The 20562-nt window shown below is 45.6% G+C and overlaps 1 protein-coding gene across 1 annotated transcript; it reads right to left on the bottom strand.

Moving 5' to 3' along the window:
• Positions 1 to 1526: 1526 nt before the first annotated feature.
• Positions 1527 to 19421, bottom strand: tlcd4b (TLC domain containing 4b). Its single transcript, XM_084488894.1, has 7 exons — positions 19106 to 19421; positions 16285 to 16437; positions 11372 to 11461; positions 7998 to 8056; positions 7814 to 7908; positions 7321 to 7394; positions 1527 to 6470 (listed from the first exon to the last, which is right to left on the bottom strand). Exons 2-7 carry the CDS (start codon positions 16428 to 16430, stop codon positions 6113 to 6115), a joined length of 822 nt encoding a protein of 273 aa, XP_084345020.1. The 5' UTR covers positions 16431 to 16437; positions 19106 to 19421; the 3' UTR covers positions 1527 to 6112.
• Positions 19422 to 20562: the final 1141 nt, after the last annotated feature.

Genomic DNA, 20562 nt, shown 5'->3' with positions numbered 1-20562 from the left:
ATGGTACACACTGAAGCTATGAAACGTAGCAGATGAAGATGTTGTTGGAAAGTTGCGAGGGTGGATAGCCATTTTGCGTCCGTCAGTCACCTTACTAAAAAAACGTTTCAGTCTGAGGTCATTGAGAGAATCTGCTTCTTTGGCTTTCTAGATCTGTATCATTGCTTTTTCCCCTGCAGCAGCAATTTCCTCTTTAGTAGCAGATTGTTTCAGAAAAATGCTGGCCTGTACTCTGAATGTGTCACTTTCTTGAACCAGACGCAGAGATACCCCTTTCCCAACTCAAAACACTCTGGATGTTGTATCACAACCAAGTATGGCATGTGCAAATACAATGTTGCTGCTCACATTATCACTCACTACATCTCTTGCATGCCCTATGCTGAAAGTTGAACCTGTCAGCCTATAGTCAACAAAACAGTTGATGTTTGCAGATACAACCATAGGACCATTACTTTTGCAATTGATTTCGTTTTTTGGTCAAAAACCTTTATACCAAAAACATGAACGTAGATTTTTTGATTACTCTAAATAGTATTTTCTAATCTAATGTGTGGGATATAGAAACATAGCCACAGTCCCTTCTTTAATTTTGTCTTTCTGTATTTTCTCAAAATTAATGAAACAATACTTTTTTTAATCCGGCTTCATAAAATTTTCAGATTGTGTGTTTTGTAATATATGCAAATGATGGTACATTTTATGAATAAATGCCTAATTTGCATATATATTTACTTGGGCACAACTTTCCCCTTTAATCTCGAAAAAAAATGTTCCACTCCATCTACGGCTTAAGACTTTTAGTATATGATTCAGGAGGGTATTAGGACCAATAGAAAGTAAGAGACATTTCTGTTGCAAATCTTTTGTCTTTTTGGGAAAGATTGACTGGCCTAATAGTGTGCTATTTAGGAAGGAGTGTTGAGGGTTAATCCAATTGGAACACAGCCTTAGTGTAGAGATGTGAGTCTGGTCTAGATTGGCAGTAAGACTACAAACTGACAGACTGACGTCTGCCGTCGGATAGTCATTTTTGCTTAGGAAGGTTCCATACTGAGTGAAATGAACCAAAGTATCTATGTAGCAGCCATGATAAGGGCTTTTCAAATGTTCTAAATGCTAAGGAAAGGTGCTCAAATTCTCTCTCATCGCCTTTAGCATAGGGTACACTGGACCTTCTACTTTAAGAAAGGAACGGAGATAATACCGTCGCATAATTCCTTGCAACAGGAACATATAAAGCGACGCACCATTCGGCTGTTCAAGGAATCAATTATTTTTCTACAGTCAATCATACTAATTGGGATCTATGTGCATAAATATAAGTGGACCGGAGTTTGAGCATGAACAAATATTATCAATATGACAACTATTTTGTACTTTTCTAAAATGGGAGCATTTATTGATTTTAATTTTAAATTTGAACCTCGTTTATGAAGTAATTTTTACACCAGGGTTGTCATTGTTATACAGCCTGCATGAAACAACACAGTAAGGATGCACGAGCAAAGTAGCCAAGATGCGCTTTTAGTGATCCATCTTCTGAACATTGTAGTTTCTTCACACCGTCCATAACATCTGCTGTTGCATAATGACATAGCATTGAGTAAGGGCTTAAAATCGTGGGTGTCTCTTCCTATGTCCTGTTGAATTATCCTTCACATCTTTCCTTGACCTCAGGATTTTTTCCATCAAGGTCAAGGAAAAGAGGTTTGGAAAGGAAATATTCCAGAAAAGTATGTCCTATCGGATAGCAACCTATACTTCTGCTTGCTCCATTACCCCTTTCACATGACATGACCCATCATGCACTGGGACCATTGGTTTTCCCTTACCTGACACAATCTCACTTTGTAGATTGTGTCAGGTAAGAGTAGGAGATGGAGAGACAAAGATAATATCTGGTTGAGGAATAGAACAGAATAAGAGGGAAGGGCAAAAAGAGAATGAGATTGAGACAGAAAGAGGGAGAATGAGATGGAGAGACAGAAAGAGGGAGAATGAGAATGAGATGGAGACAGAAAGAGGGAGAATGAGATGGAGGGGCAGAAAGAGGGAGAGAATTAACAACATCAAAGAGTCTGTCATCTTCCGCCCCGTCATCAACTTTATTGAATGACATAACATTCAAGTAAGTCTCAACTTCATCGCTACAATCCGATCATTAGTAGTGGTCATCGTAGACGGCGTTGATCTGAGACACAAGGAGACAGGGCCTGTGTGTGTAGTGTTCACCGCTTCACATTAAAACCTCCAGAAAAAACAGCTTTAACAAAAAACAAAACTAAAGATTGCATTGTATTAAAAGAGGAAATTAAAAAGTGACAAAAGAAAACGTGAGAGGATCAGAAACTTCACTGGCAAGATTTTAATTGTTTTCACTCTCTAATCATCCTCATTCAGATCAGGTTTTTTGTTCGATTAAACCCAGATCTAATTTAGTTGGGCAATTCTCAATTCTAACACATTGTGCATCGTTAGTACAAGATCAAAAAGTGCCGTTGTACTTGGTAAGTCTGTATGCCGCGCCAATCTCTACGATGGGCTAGAATTACCTTGTCGCCCTGGTTGCCAGGTGACCTCTCAGCATGGCGGTTAAGAGTCCAGCGTTATCGCACTGCTCCGACTGTGCAGCGACTGAATGAATGAATCAAACGACTGAATCGCGGGCTGGCAGGCATCTTCGTTACGCCTCTACAATCTGCTTTCACCAATCAATCACAACATTATCGGCAATTTGTAACTTCCCAAAACAATCATTTCCCCCCCCCTTCACCGTTTGAATTGTAACGATTGTATTCAGATCACACCTACCATCCGACCCACCACCACCCCAGCCACCTGATCTGTACCCGGGACCCCCGCAGAGCCAGAGATCCGCGGGCCTCCCTCCAAAACCAGAGTCCTAGTACCAGTCTGAACTCAAAAAGGCATCCAAATGGTGGCGTACAAAAATAAAACACAAATAAAACAGGCCGATGATGACGCTCCTCCTCCTCCTCAGTCTCGAGAGGTGGTCGCCCCCCCTCCGGGTCGGACCCTCGATGTAGTCGCCGTCGTAACGGATTCACAGCTTTTAAAGTTCCAGAGGTCGACTGGACAGAGGAGCACAAGATTTCGGCTCGTCCATGACCACAAAACACGAAGAAGTCCAAAATATAATTTAATGCGTGTGTGTGTGTGTGTACTCATTGAGAGTTCCAGTCTCATCCCCATGGTCGCTCTTTATGCCGCATAACATTCACAGGAGCCGGACCCCCGTCCACACACATGAGCTCCCCCGCGGGGAGGCGACCACCTCGGATGATGTCTACGATAATACTTGGCCGGATTATTCATTGTGCAGGCAGGTTACAAAAATATATGCATACAGTATACATATATACATTATACAGTATACATATATACAGTATACATATATACATTATATACAGTATACATATTAGGAATATAGAAGGAGGAGGGGGGGGGGATTTCAGCTTTAAAAAGGGCGAAGGTCATGCTAAAAGAACAAAGAAAAGGGTTATTTGACAAATCACAGCCCCTGCTGATGTGAAGGCACAGACAGACAGGTAGAGAGAGACAGGTAAACAGGTAGAGAGACAGGTAGAGGGAACGGGCAGCTAGAGGCAAACAAACTGGTAGGGACAGGCAGACCGACGGATTGGTAGAGGTGGGCAGACAGACAGGTAGACAGGGGGTCAGAGTGTGCCTGATGTAGAGGTTACACAGTGAATATTCGTCTGTGCCATCCTCCATCGCGTCTCCAGTCCTAAACGACCGCACGCGTCCACCAACTGACCATACAAAAGAGGGTAAATCCGAAACCGAAATAGACCCACCCTTCTCCCGGGACCTAGTCATTTCAGATTAGACTAATTTCAAAACAGATTTTTACTGGGCAATTATAACTGGGCGGTCTTTATCCCTGGCCAGCGCCTCCTCTTTAAAGAAAGAGATTTGGGGTACCTGGGGTGAAAAGGTTGACTCCTCAGCACCTTGCCAGACGACCTCTGGCCTAACCCAGAGCAACACACAGAAATCAACCCATACATGCATATACTCTGCTCTGAAGAAGAGACACAATGCACTAGATTCATAAAAAAAAAAAAATTTGGGTAGAGATACCCTTGTTGGATTAACATTAAATCATTGGATTAACAATAAGTCGTGTATATTTAGAGGTCTCATTCATCTATTCAATCTATTTTTACCAAGGCCTCCAAAAGTATTTTAGATTAATCATGCTTCATAGCGAGGTTATCAATGATCCAGGGTTATCATAGTACAAACTAAAACCAGAACAAGCAGCTAGCTGCTTATGTTAGCGCAGGGGACTGCATGGCTAGCCATTTCAGGGCGCTACTCCCGAACCGATTGAGCATATGTGATTATCTGTTGTTTGATTCTCTGTATAATAGTATATCAGTATTGTTCACGGGACAGACATTCTGCGCAGGGAGTATTGTACAGCACACGCCGAACGCACACGTGTATAGACGTCACAGCGCCACTAAGAACCACGGAGATGCCCTCTAGCTAGCAGATAAATGCTAGCATGTCATCGTTAGCGTACGAATGCTAGCGACAGCGACGTGATACCGAACCGCACTGGCAGAGGGCATCTCCAGAGAAAATCGACTGAGACAACGAGCGAGAAAGAGAGAGAGCACAAAAGAAGAAACAAAGAGAATAAGGAAGATAAAAAGCTCTCTCTCGGGCTCACTGAACAAGTGATGGAGGAGATACACATCGGATTTGATTCTTCCCAAGGCTAAAATCCCCTCGGTATGGGAAAATGGAAAACAAAACCACACACACACACACACACACACACACACACACACACACACACACACACACACACACACACACACACACACACACACACACACACACACACACACACACACACACACACACACACACACACACACACACACAAATGGGCTGAGTGCGAGATCACTGTGAACGCAGAGGGCTGGAGTTAGTCCTCCTGTAGTCTTTATAAGGCAGGGAAGAGAGGTAGAACGCAACCAAAACAACCGGCTCAACCGATGTCTCCCCCGCCCGCTGAGGCAGAGGCTTGTGATTAACTGTTGAGAGGTCTCCTCAGACCGGGCCGTGGGGTACGCCTCTTGTACCGGGTCCAGGCCTGCGAGGTGTCCCGGGGCAGCCAGCCTCCGTGTCCCGTGTGAGAAATACTGAGTGGATGCCAAAGTCCCCCCTGGTCCCGACCTGAGCATGCTCTGTCGGCCCCCCCACACCCACCGGAGTCAGAGGTCAGAGAGAGAGTGTGTGTGTGTGTGTGTGTGTGTGTGTGTGTGTGTGTGTGTGTGTGTGTGTGTGTGTGTGTGTGTGTGTGTGTGTGTGTGTGTGTGTGTGTGTGTGTGTGTGTGTGTGTGTGTGTGTGTGTGTGTGGACCTCTGTTCTGCTTCTCGGGGCTTGAGAGGATGCCGGAACAATGGAGGACTGCAGAATAAACCGGACCATAACAAGATGACAGTTATGTTATCATAACTTGATCAACGGAGACGAGGGCGAGGTGGGGGTGAAGAGGAAGCAGAGGGGGGGTAGTGGTGAGGTGGAGGTGATAAGTGAGGGGCAGGAGGAGGTGGTGACAGTGAAGTGGAGGTGATAATGGAGGACAGGAGGAGGTGGTGGTGAGGAGAAGGTGATTCTGATAAAATTCTGTGATTTTTCTTCTACTGCAATTATTGCTTTTCTGGACTCTCAAGCCCTTCAGCTGACAGAGAGAGAGGGAGAAACTAGGGGCAGAGTGAGGGAAGGGAGTGAGTGAGGGAAAAAAAGATAAGGAAGTAGTGATGCTGGAACAGGGAGATAAGGGGAGGGGGGGGGGGGGGGGGGGAACACACACGACCGGGTTACTTTAGAGTGTGCTTGTCAGTCGAACTCCAGGGGGTCTGATGGGGTCAGGTGGGGGGGGGGGGTTCAAGGCATTGGGAGAAAAAGGGAGAGGAACGAGAGAGCGTGCAGTAGGCCGACGAGTTCAGCCTCACCCCCCTTCCTTCTCTTTTTCCTCCCGTAGCATCTGTCCCTCCATAGCCCCCCTGCCCACACACCCCCCCCCACCCCAACACCTCCGGCGGCTTCAGTCGGCGTGGTTCTTCACGGCGTCCTGCTGGGCGTGGGCCGCCAGCGGCGGCGCCAGCGGCTCTGCCTTGGAGCGCCGTGCCGCCGCGCCCGTCAGCACCTTGTAGCAGCCGCGGGCGATCTTGTACATCCAGATGGTGTTGAGCACGTCCAGGGCGATGCAGGAGGAGATCCAGGCCACCTGCGCGCCCACGCCCAGCCGCTCGAAGGCCTCCGTGCCGAAGGTGGCGAACACGCTGGCCCAGTAGGGCGGCATGACGGCGATGCGCACCAGGAAGAAGACCACCGCCATGGCCACGCCGTTTAGCACCACCAGCCGGTGGGAGCGGGGGTACTTCAGCATCTCGTAGAACCACCTGGGAGGAGGAGGGGGAGGGGGCATGGCGAGGCAAGGCACATTTATTTGTATAGCGCATTTCGTACACGTAGGCAATTCAATGTGCCTCACACAAAAACAATGAAAAAATGAAACCACACACAATTTTAGCAATAATAAAAGTAAAATGTATATACATGGAACACCAACAGCAAAGAGTCCATTTAAAAATAAATAAAAATAAATAAAAAATACAAACAATGTGCTTAGATCAAAACAATGTGCTTAGTGCATTAACTTCATCAAGAGGAGGGCGAGGGGACACAGAGCTACAGTAAGACGGCTTCGCTCACCCCGGGTTCAGGAGGAAAACGATACAATATCGAGGATAAACCCGTCACTTTAAAGAGGTGGTGTTATGCCAACAGGTGGGAGTGTGATTAGCCATCACAAGCCATAGGAAAATCTGCCTTTATCCGTGTTTTACTGACATCACAAGTGGGCGTGTCCACCTAGATGTGTGCTGGATAGATCAGTCTACCAGCCTTGCGATGTGACATCACACTTGTGATGTCACTTAAACACAGGAAAAGGCAGACTTTCAACTGGCTTGTAATGGCTAATCACAGCCACACCTGGTGGCATAATATCACCCCTTTAATGTATCCTAAGGGATGATGATGGGGCAGGATGGTCTTAAAGGTACTTTCAGGTTCTGGGTTCGATCCCAGAGGCATCTTAAGAGCAAGACCCCCTAACCCCAACTGGCTCATTCATTAAATGGATCTGAAAGGTCACGGTAAGTCGCTTTGGATAAAAAAGACTTCTAGATGACTTGATAATATTTATTTTATTTTTTAGGTGTGTGTGTGGGTTGTGTGCATCTGTACCTCTGGTTCACAAATGGTGTGGACAGCTCTGAAATGAGACGGAAGTTGGCAAAGTAGGGAAGTACACCTCTCGTCTGTAATGAAAGATCAGAACAACAACCATTACATATTCATCATGTACATACAACATCCATAAACAAATTCATCATGTACATACAACAACCATAACATATTCATCATGTACATACACTGTCATTAAGTAATCTTTTTACATTTAATTTGACCATTTTCACATCATCAAAATACCATCCTGATCTCAAGTGGGAATACAATGACGTGAAGAAAGTATGCCTATGTATCATATCGGTACATGTAATCCATTCATTCCATTTTCAACTTATACATTTTTTCTATAATATTTTGTGTTCCAAATGCTATCAATACCCTTCCCACATCACTTTTTTCTATCAAAATGTCCCTGAGGGATCAACGCAGTGCCCCTGTAACCTAGTATCAGTATGTCACTCTGCCCTCACAAACATGGCCGACTCACCAGCACGTATCCATAGGCGTAGAGCGCCGCCAAGTGGTGACACACGAAGAAGCTGTCTCCCATGGTGCTCCAGTTAAACGCCAGCAGCACCAGGTCTACACACACACACACGTTATTACTGATACACTAGAGGACGCAGGGGACTATGTTTGTTATTATGTATATGAACCACAGCGGTACTGACCATAGACGAGGTAGCCACAGGTGATGGCTACGTTGAGCTTCACAAGAGTGGGGTCACCCCTGAAACATAGCAGCAGAGAGGTGTGAACACTAAAATCATGGGGATCAACACACACACACACATACACACACACACACAAAGGCTGGAGTGGAGGCTGAGAATGACTAAACTACTTAGAAGTAGTTTAGTCATATTTAGTTTAGTCATATTTCTTCCTCTTCCGGGCTTATACAACCTCCTACTGTCTGATGATTCACCAACACACACCATGGGGCTTATACACGCCTGTATCAGCTTTTGATCGGACAAACCTTACAGCAATATTCAAGCCCTGAAACAACCACAACTGCACCCTGACAAAAAAAACATTGTCATCTGCTCAACGGCTGGATTAATATTATTTAATATGTGGAACACTAGGATTTAACTTAAAATGATAATTAGTTTTAAACCAGAACCTTTTAGCTGTGAGTCAAACACATTAACCACTATTCACACCCCCAGACGACACAACGACAGATTTCAATGTTGGGCTAATATTAAAACTGCATTCGGCCCGTCAAATTACAGTTAACCATTTCAGTCAAAGCCAACTTAATTCAGCTTCCTTCGTCAGCTTTTTCAATATTGACTCGTTCACGACTCACTGATAAAATGTCAAGCCCATTTCACAGCCCAAGCAATTAGTCTTTCATTCCACATTCTCAACAAATCAATCCCCACGTGATCCTTTCCACTTCTCAAACTTCTCTCTACCCTTGAGCGTTTCTGATCGCGTTAGCTCCTGGAACCAGCAGGTAGGGCCAGGGCCGTATCGAAACACGCCTCTAGACCTGAGGACGTACATCTGTGGTTAATGGAGGCTTTAACACCGCGCTCTCGTGTCCGATCTGATACGCAGAAGGCTGCTCTCCATCCTGCTGATGTATCGCCCGTATCGTCTTACCTACACACTCGGAGCGCCGTTCAGCCAGCTCCCGCTCAGGGATAACACGGCGAAGTGGTGAGCACGGCCGAAAGATCACAACGTCCACCAGACTGTCCCTAATCTGTTCCCTAATCACCTGGTTTTAACACCTCACCCCTCAGCCAGGGAATTAATCACCCGCCGTTTAACTTTGGGTTATTGCAGGTTCCCGGGAAAAGGGAGATTGGATTTTTTTTTAATGACGATTATAATATTACTGTAGTGTACAGTAAGCCCTATCAAGGGTGTTATATTGGGTCATTAAAGTTTAAACTTCACATTTACGCATTCATCCGTTTAGCGACTTAGCATATTTTTAGCATGACGTGTCTGAACCCCCTTTATCTTGGTGTAGTAACGGTCACTTCACACTCAATATAATGTTGTGTTTCTCTTCGCCGACCAAATACCAACCAAAAGACTGGTGAGAAGGTATAATTGATGAAGTATGCAGAACACTAGGTTTGAATTTAAATCCATATTCACAATGCCTTCCTTCAGTAAATGAAGAATTGAACAGTGAAAAGCAAAAACCCACACAAAAGAGTGTCCGTTATCCCTGGTCTCACACACACTTAGTGGATTACGACCCGCTGGTTTGTTATGGGGAGGTAGGGGAGGGGCCCCGCATAGACAAAGCATGGTCACAGGTCCGAGTGGGGGCAAGTCTGGGGCCGCTCAGAAAGGGGAACAATGGGGCCGTGTGACTGGTGTTAATGGTGCTGCAACAGACTCACAGCAGCCTGGGAGTTCATGCTCACTGTGGACTCACACACACGGTGTGTGTGTGTGTGTGTGTGTGTGTGTGTGTGTGTGTGTGTGTGTGTGTGTGTGTGTGTGTGTGTGTGTGTGTGTGTGTGTGTGTGTTAAAAAAAGGACAGGTGAAAAAACATTACACCTGCCCCTCTCCAAAGACCTCCCCTCTCCTAGGCAACACAGAACAGAAGAGGGAGTTGATAACCAAAGATAGAGGAACACTCTGCTCCTCTATTCTCTCCTCTGGCTCCTCCTCCCCAGCCATGCAGTAGCATTAGTAATACTAGCGATGCTAATGATGATGGGTGTGTGTGTGTGTGTGGGGGGGGGGGGGGGGGGGGGGATGCCAGGGATGGAAAGAAAGGAGGGGAGGGAGAGGTGAAGAGGATAGGGTAAAGAGAAGAGGGAGGAGAGGGGGAGAGGATAAGGAGAGGGGGAGAGAAAGGCGAAGGGGACCGGGATAAAAGAGAGGAGAGGGGGGTGGGATGGGAGAGAAAGGCAAGGGGGACAGGGATAAAGAAAGGAGAGGGGGGAGAGGGGAGGAGAGAGAGGCAAGGGGGGCAGGGATAAAGAGAGGAGTGGGGGGAGAGAGAGGCGAGGGGGGCCGGGATAAAGAGAAGAGAGAGAGGAGGTGAGAGCGAGAGGAGGAGGGGGGGGGGGGTAAGGAGAAAGAGAGGGCCATTTATTTCCCCCTCATCGTTTTTGGGATTCATTGATGCTTATCACAGTCAGCAGGAGATACGAAAGGAGGAAGAGCGAGAGAGAGCGAGAGCGAGAGAGAGATTGGAGAAGACGATGGAGGGATAGAAATGGAGAGGAAAGCAATAATGAAAGGGTAAATCCAGTGAGTACACCTCTCCAGAGACCCTCCCTGACTGAGGAGTGCGTCTCTGGCTCCCCGTCTGAGAGGAGGAAGAGGAGGATCCACCCCTCCCGTTGTTTAACCACACTCCCCCCCCACCCGGGGGAGAGTCAGTTTGTGGTCTGCCGATGCAGATGAGCCGTTTTTTTTTTATCTTGCGCCTTCTTGAAGACTTTATCAGGGCCCACACACACTGTCCATGAAATGAAACGCATACACATTTCTTGTGATGGGGAATAGTATAGGCACTATTGTTTAAGTGAGGATTATTATACATAATACTGTAACGGTTTCCAAATGAGAAGGTAAATAATTTAAATAATACTGTAAAAGATGTGGTAATTTGTTCTGTTGGGCAGAGGTTTCATGTTTTGGTGTGTTGATGTTGTGTGTTAACTGGCCAGCCACGAACACCACATGTGAACCTTCCTCTTCACCACTACAGGGATGACCTTGTGGTCCGTATGACCCCCAGCCCGACCGGGAACATCAGTATCACCTCACTGGCTTCATGTATCACCGGCCCAGAACGTTTATTTATACAGAACTCTATTGGGTGGTGTCACATTCATAGAGGACGGCCCAGGGTATGAGGGCATTATAAAATATATAGACTATGAGACAGTAATGGTCTTCTGAAACTTTATAGCTGTAACTATAGGTTCAGCTATGGAGCTAAGAGGTTGCAAACAGGAAGACTTTAATAATGTCGTGTAAATAAAAAGCTAACCTAAAATCCTACCTCGATACGAAATATCTTAAGTGACATCGCTCAGATGGTTCTCTTACCAGACGGGGTCGGCGTTGACTTTGTCGTCGAAACACAGGATGTAGAGACAGAAGAGCCCAACGACCAGCGCATGGACTGTGGACACCAGCCTGGAGGGGGCGCACACACACACACACACACACACACACACACACACACACACACACACACACACACACACACACACACACACACACACACACACACACACACACACACACACACACACACACACACACACACACACACACACACACACACACACACACACACACACACTTAGGGAGAACAGGAAATGGAACCGATGACCTGGTGATGGTGGTCCGGTTATGTGTAGTAGAACAGTGACATCATCTCATCATTCGAGACAGCCACAGCCATGCGTGTTTCTTAATTTAATTGTGTTTCTGTGCCACATGCAGAAGTGAACTTTGACCCAGGTAAACTCTTACCCTGATGATCTTTCATCCATGTGCGTTATATAACAGGGTGCTGGCTTTTATTGAAAATCAGGAGATAACCTGAAGATTGCCTTTCACCTCCAGTCCTTATGGCACTCACCGTCCCACCTGAAGTCAGAGTCTAGGTCCCAACCCCTCAGACCCCTCGACCTGGGGCCTCATGTACAAAGCTTGCTTACGCACAAAACAAGCAAACATTCGGATGTACAAAGACTGCCTTGACGTGAGAAAGTGAGGTTCTCCACGCAAACTAAATGCCTGGCTTACGCACATTTCTGCTGCATTTTGTCAGTTGGCGGCACATAGAGGCAATGCAGCGCAACAACATTAGGCCTACTCGATCACCAGTCATGAAGTAATATTGCAATATGAGGCTAGTTCAAAGTGGATTTGAACGTCGGGATGTGTGATCTTAAATGCACTTCAATCATGCGTTATTGTTGTCGAGACGCATAATGTGACACTGTTGTTGATATTAGGCTAAACGTAAACAGACCCATAAAACTATATTGTCACTATTGGAGTTAAAAGGAAATTAAAAGGAAGCCCCAGCAATATTATTTTCAGTGATGACTTGTTTATTAAACGTTACATATTTCAGGACCATGCATGACATCTGGGCTAATGGATCTCTCTTCACGCATTTGTCGTTAGATTCTTGACTGCAATATTATTATTTGATGTTGCGTGGAGTAAGAACAAGCCATTGTTACTTAAAATCAATCCATCAATGAACCAGTCTGTCGATTTCGAATTATGTACATGTTATTGACACCTTGGGTGTATGGGAACAACCTATCGTCAGCATGCATCCAAATAAATGAGAATATAAAAGCATGCACAAAATGTGACAATAATCGATAGGTTGACAATGGCAGTGTTGGTCTTGTTAGAAGATGGTCGCATTCGAAATGAACGGGTGTTCCGCGACTATTATGATGTTTTGGCCAAAAAGGAGCCAATCCCAAATCACAGCTGCCACCCCACGCTCAAATAGGGCGAGCTCCCCAACTCCATCCCTGCTGCACATCTGACCCATGCTTCTCCGGTGGGCAGACACCTTTCTTTTTACCACCTTGATGTCCAGCCACAGTTCGGCTTTCTGCCCCAACCTCATTGACCGACTTGGCAACGTTTTCCCACGCCAGTTTTTTGCTTTTGGTGCTGATTCCGGAGGAAAGAGAGCCAAACAAGATCTTATTTCTGGCCTCTACCTCCGAAATCAGCACCTTCACTTTGCATTCACTAAAGTAATTTTTTCTCCCTTTCTCCATTTTCTCCTAACGAGTGCACTACTGCAGGCCTATTTATACGAATTAGCATATTAAATGAGGGAGGAGACTGGGCGGAGAGACGGGCTTGTGCATGTGCGCTCAATTTCACGCTAATTGGGATGTACAAAGAGAATCTACGTGAAATCGTGCTTACGCAAGGATTGATACAACCAGATTTTTTTGTGCGCAGCACCTTTCCAGATTTTGGCATCCGCAAAGTTTTAGTCAGAAATCCACGCAAATCTTAGTACATGAGGCCCCTGGTCTTCAGAAAGGGACCTGGTCTTACACAAGGTACACACCACAGAATAATGAACCTGATTCTTTTCACGATTTACCCCTTGCGACTAAAGCGGACCCCACACTACAAGATAAATGTCCCGATATCGGGGCCGATTTGCCCCTTACGAGAATCGGGGTGGCGTTCCCATGGCAGCCGAATCGGGACGAAAATCGGCCAAGATTATCCTGTCTGCCGTAGTGTTCTAAGATAGAATCTCATAAACTTAAGACCTCCCGATCTCAAAATCGGGGTTATCCAACATGTTAGATATTTTCGGCATGTTGAGTGTGTAGTCAACATAATAGCGACGCACGGACACACAAACACACACGCAAAACACACACACGCTGACCCGAAGGTGCTCCATAATGCCAAAGCGCATTCAATTCTCACTTTTCAATTTTCGTTTCCAAATATTTATTTAAAAACGAAAATATCTGTTTTAGTGCGTGTGTGTTAAATTAAATGTTTTTATATCTTAAACAAATTCCGTTACAAATAGGAGGCGCGCAGCATCAATATCCTAACGCAGACACATTTTGCAGATTGTAAATTGACATGATACATTGTAAACGTTCACAATCCTGCTCTATGCTCTGTGATATTTTGTTTATCATCATTTCTATTAACTTCTGCGAGGCGCATAAAGTGGTCATGTAGATCGGTTGTCTGCCCGTCTATTGCGCGGATCGCACATGAGCAGATCTTGCACACAACGTCAGTCGTGTCCCTTGGCTGTCCTATTTGTTGTATATTTGTTGATGTTGTTATTGTCATGCGTGTTCTGGTTATTTGCGCATGATTAAACATGAGTCTTTATATGGCGATAAAACAAAGCTTTGTTGCGTTTTTTTTCCTTCTTTTTGAAGTGGGGATCGGGGGTGCGCCAACCCGGTTGGGACGTAAAGGGGGTGCGCAGGAAAAAAAGTTTGGGAACCGCTGCTCTAGATCTACCATCTCTTGTCTCTCGATCTCTTGTCTCGTGCTGGATGACGTAGCCTACACGGCCGAGAATCGGATAAGATTATCCTGTAGTGTGGGGTGTTCCGTCTTGTGTTCTAATCTTATGTCGGATCGGAGAGCAAAAATCGGCTGCGATTCTCGTTAAGTGTGGGGTGTACTCCGACTCAAAAATCGCATAAGAAAAATCGTGTAGTGTGGGGCAGCCTTAAGGTCTGCAAATCTCAGATTTTTGGATGGTTCTTACAATTTTTTTTTGTTTTTGTTTTTTACATAACCTGATGTTAGCATCGAAGAACGAAACAGCCAGAGCGGAACCTGGCTGTATCAAGAGCAACACATTTAACCATATCCGCTCAGCCTCCATTTTTTCTCCTACATCTCAAACTCTCGGTTCCTTAATTCTGCTGCTTTGGCATTTTCTTTCAAAAAGAGGGGAAACCAACTGAGACAGGGCTAAAAAAAAAAACCTGTTTTCTTTCTTAGTTTGTCTCCGGTTCCTGAAAATGTGACCAGGTTTGGTCCCTTGCATAACCACCACTAACCCACAGAGAGCGAGGCTGTTATGCAAGGCAAGGCCTTCCTTCTGTACCCCCCCCAGGAACCCAATCAGTAGCCAATATATTGAAGGATAGCCATATTATACCGTATTATATTGACCGGGCTACAAGAGCAGTTCAGGCGTGGAAGTTGAGCTGTATCAGTAAAGCGATTGACAAACCAAGAGTCTCTCTCTCTCTCTCTCCCTCTCTCTACCCCTCCCTCTCAACGGTATGCAACCTAATTGACCCTTGACCCGTCAGGCCGAAACTTGCCCTTTTGTCTTGATCGATGGGACTGAAAACTGAAGAACGGCTGTGTGCCTATGGAATGTGACGGCCGGGAATTCTTTGGGAACATTCTCTCTCAGCAGATGTTTAGAGGAATATCTTCGGGAATGTGTTGCTCTACAGCGTTGACAGTGACCACAGTTCAAATTAGGCCGATGATGACAAAATGCTGACCATCGAATCCCTGATTCCTAGGAGCTACTCCAATTTCGATTACTTTGTGCTCCGGCTCACTTGTGAGTCTTGTAAAGCGTAGACTGCTAATTAATAGATGTAAAACAAGGCTAGGAGAACGACTTGATGCTCGATGTAATCATCGACGTGGTGATTAGCGAAACAGATAAGAAAGGTGGAGGCAAAGGCGCCGTGTGATAACAGCCTGATCACTAGTGAAGGTAAAGGTCCATATGAGAGGAAGATGTGGCTGCTAAAGATGAAAGGTAAAAGTCTATTTGAAAGATAAGTCTCACCGCTCTCAGGCCGTGTTCAACTAGAGCCTTAATATTCTAATTAAATTCAGCCTGTGAGAACAGCAGGTGCAGACAGTCAGTGTCTGCACTGTTAGGGAGTAAACGTGAGGGCATAACATTTACAAGCATAGTGAGAAACGTAGGCCTGGGCAATAAAACAATAAATTATAATATTGTGATAGACTTTTGATCAATAATAAAACATGTTCAATCTATATCGATAAGAGACTGGACCACCGAATCTAGCAGCTGGGTTTGTTACACAAACACGGTTCCATACTTATTTACAATATTTGAGTGTTTTTCATTGTTGTATAGTCATTGGAGTATTTATCAATGAAGAACAGTGGAAGGTCATATCAAGTGTTAAACAGAAGTGTTTAAATCCAGCATGGTAATTCCTAGTCTTTTTAGGTCATTCAAATGATCATAATTATCGATATCGATCAATATGATGAAGTTATATTGTGATATGTCTTTCAGCCATATCGCCCAGGCCTAGAGTAACGCTTAATATATAAATAATTATACTTGTGATATATGCCCTAAATGCAAATGTATTAAGGTGTAGGTATGGGTGTGTATTAAGGAGTAAGTGAGACTGTGTATAGGGTCTGTGCATTATGGTGGCGGTATGGGTGTGTAGCGTACGGACCTGGAGTTCCACTCTGTGAGCTTGTTGGCGGGCAGGAGGCCGTAGGCGGGTGTGAGGACTGCAGAGAGCAGAGGACTGGCCACCGAAAAGAGCAGCTGGAAGGTGACGAAGCTGCCGGCCACCACAGTCAACTCTCTGGTCTCCATCACTCACCTGGAGGAGGAGAGAGGAGGGTTAGGTCCACGTGTCTGGAGGCACACACACTGGGACAGAGGGAAACTATGATAGACGGAATAAAAATAAAGAACATTAACAAAAAAAAGACAAATCGGAAGGAAAGTGAAACAGAAAGACAAATAAGCTGCAGCTGTCTTTAACGGTCTCCCCAATGTGTGTGTATGCGTGTGTGTGTGAAGAAGTCAAGGAGAGTTGAACGCTAGACAAGCGAAACTGAGAGAAACAGTTGAAGGCTTTGTGTGCCTCACAGCATTAAGGTTGAATAGTTGTTGTTTTTTAATTTTGCAAGAGGATTAATAGTTGAGAAAACGAGCCGGCAGCAGAGAAAAAGAGGATTGTATAGATGGCGCAAGAGTTGCACACAGAGGCCTTACATTATGGACAAGCTGGTCAACTGTACAAATCCAAGTCCGAAGGTTCTGGGTTCAAGCCCTAAAGTCCTTACACCACCTGGTTTCAAACCCCCTTGAGCAAGAGTCCTCCCCCTACCAGCTTTTTAATGACCGCCCTCTGTACGGTCAAACCCAGACCTGCTCCTTAATGTCCCATCTCTGTACCGTCTAACCCCTACCTGCTCTTTAATTACCAGTCTCTCTACAGTCTAACCCCTACCTGCTCTTTAATTACCGGTCTCTCTACAGTCTAACCCCTACCTGCTCCTTATCGATCTGTCTCTGCATTTACTGTTACCTTCTTTGAAATGAGATAGCTGAACAGAAAAACTGTATACGTGTGCATCATGAGCATGTTTGCTTATCAAATGGCCTGTGACACACACACACACACACACACACACACACACACACACACACACACACACACACACACACACACACACACACACACACACACACACACACACACACACACACACACACACACACACACACACACGCGCACACACGCGCGCCCTCCAACCTCAAGTGTAAAATATTCAACACTGAACACATCCAGGATATTCAAAGCGAAGGTGTCCAGGAAATGACGGATGTGGTCAGAGCAGTATCACCTAGAATGCCCTGACCACTCAGAACTATGATTGGGCAACGAGATATAGAGATCAATGTTGCATGCCAGAAGCTAGACAGCCGTCAACTCGAGTTGTATATATGCTAAGTCACTGCCTCGCGTTGTGGCAACCCAAGCAGAATGACCTCCCATAAGCACATGACACTGTCGGTATGAAGAAGACATCCACTTCTATTTTTACCCTAAAAACAGCCATAATACACATTCCAATACAGAGGTGGGAAGGGGGCACAACTCCTCACAAGCTAGCCAGCTAGGATAAGTGTAATGAAATCCACAGCAGAACCATCCACATGAAGATGTTATGCTGTGTGGACAGATCACAGAACACAGTGTGATAACGTTGCCAAGCCATGGTTGTTTACATTTTACACATGCACTTTGTGTTCCTTCCACATCTACCCCATTGCAAGAGGGCGGTTCATTGACCTGCCCAACTAAATGTGTCCAAGTTGCAGCAGGGCCATCATCGACCTTCCAAAGCATTCTCTCTCCCTAATGTCATGGGCTATAAGTGAGCGAGGAGCGGGTTATCCAGAATAGGACCAGAGGGCCAGAGCTGTGCACATTCCGGGCCACGTTGCTCCTCTGCTGCTGCTGCATGGAGCTGAATAATTAATCTGTATTCTTAACCTGGCCGGCTGGTTTGGCATGCCCTTCCTGTATACATAGACCTCCATACCCCAACCTGACAACTTGCTGTACCGTTTACGTTTGACCTTGATTCTTATCTGCTGTTGTAAGCATATGTGACCCCCCCCCCCCCCGACGTATCGACCAAAATAAATAATTGCGATTCAATGTCCCCCTGTTCCTGAGGAAATACAACACGGCCACCGTCTACCGCATTGCTGCTGCTCCTGCAGGCAAGACTACATCACACAAAACAAACTCGTATTTATCTAAAAAATATATATGGTGTAGCGGATTGGGCTGAATGTGGCGACAGTACACGTATGATTGTATCGATACTGTAACGTTATGTGCTTCATTTGAGGAGGTGGACGTGGGCTAGTGGCAGTAAAACGACAACCATGGCTGTGAAATAGAGGTGGTACACCACAGCTCATCCAATGTACACTATGATTAAACACATAACTGTCTACTACTCTTTATCTCAAGTGATGTTAAGACCCCATTTGCTGAGGGATCGTACGAAGTGATTGAGCTGCTGACCACCAGCCTCCATCGGCGCGTCACACAACACACTGGTTAATGGGGAAAGGCGTGCGGAACAATATGACCCCCCCCCCACACACACACACACACACACACACACACACACACACACACACACACACACACACACACACACACACACACACACACACACACACACACACACACACACACACACACACACACACACTGGCCCACATGCAGACAGTCTCACACACACCCGCAGACACACACGTTTCCACGTAGCCATGGTGGGCTTCGCGAGTCGCAACAAGCAGATCCGTGAGGGAACGAAGGAGCGAAGTTGGAGGCTAGGAGACACCGCGGCTAGGCTACACAACCGCACAAGACACGTTGACATAACCGCTCCATTGTGCGACCGGCCCCGACAGACCCCGCGTCGGTGCCCGGTGTGCGGGCTCCAGGGCGTGGTTACCTGAAATCAGTCGCATATGTCCGTAAAGGTCGCCTTTAGCCGCCGTCTTCTTCACTTTTTGTACCACTCTTAAGCTAGCGCCTCGGCTAGCCTCGTAGCTAACAGCCCACTAGCTCCCTAGCTGCGACCCCCCCAGCGAGAGCCGGAACACCGCCGAGCACCGGGCATTGCGGTAACAGCCAACGTGGTGGGTGGTTGTGGGATTTCCTCATCACATTATTATTTCCTGATGGGCGTCATTGCATATTCCTGATGATGAAGTAGTGTCCGAGCAGGGAAAGTTTTAGCTGCCTTTATTTTGGCGTTGACAGGTTAGGAGCGACCGGTGACGCCTGGACGTGCCCGCCCCTTCTGGCACCCGCCCCTCCATTTGGAAACACCCCCTCTGAACAAAGGCCTCATTGCAGCAGCGCTCCTCATAATAAGATAAATGGAGAAAAGCACACAGTACTGTGTGTTTTTCTCCATTTATCTTATTACGAGGGGCGCTACTGCAATGTGTGGTCATGTCAAGGTGAAGATAGCACAGTGCTATCTTCACCTTGACATGACCACACGTGTCAGACCATGTAAGCCAAAATTACATTTTACTATGTTGTGTCTATTTATCAATTGGCTGTGCAGGTATCATGGTTTAGGATGCAAATGCTGACACGATTGGAAATCCAGCATTGCAGCATTGATAACCTGTCCTAGGGTATGTTCTGTAGTGTTCTTTAATGTCCTGTCGTTATACCTTGTGTCTTCATCAACAGTCTGCTGTCTCTTTGTTCCTTTGTTCCTATGAATCATGCATTGGACGATTTTGAGATATGCCGCTTGCTGTTATGTTATCACATATTTCTCTCATCGCAGGGTTTTGGATCAACCTTGAAACAGTAGCATACAAAAAAACTTACAAGAAATCTGCATAAAATTGATACGAATATGACGTTGTTAAGATATGGCAGCTTGAGAGAGTCTAGCAATTAAATACACAGGCAGAAAAACACACCACACACAATCACACAAACACACACACACACACACACACACACACACACACACACACACACACACACACACACATGCACATGGTGGTCAGTATTGTTAAAAAATAGCGTGAAAGGAGAGAGAGAGAGAGAGAGGGGGGGGGGGGAAGCATATACACACAAACAGATAAGCTGAAACAGATAAGATAAACTGATCAGGACTGAAACCATATTCAATGTTTGTTCAACATCTCAACATATTGTATTGTATTGTATTATTGAACATATTCAGCTGTATTTTGTAGCCAAACAAATACTACAGCTTTAAACAGCTGATATATTTTCAGACCAGTCTATATCCTCTCTTCTATGACCAGATCCATCTTCTAGAGACCATATTTTCTTTAAGCTAGAATATTGCAAATGTGTATGCACATAGTATGTGTGCACGTTTGTATATTTGTAAGTGGATGTGTATTTATATAA

Source organism: Micromesistius poutassou, assembly GCF_964030765.1.
Source record: "Micromesistius poutassou genome assembly, chromosome: 1".
Lineage (NCBI taxonomy): Eukaryota > Metazoa > Chordata > Actinopteri > Gadiformes > Gadidae > Micromesistius > Micromesistius poutassou.
This window is presented reverse-complemented; position numbering and strand designations above follow the sequence as displayed.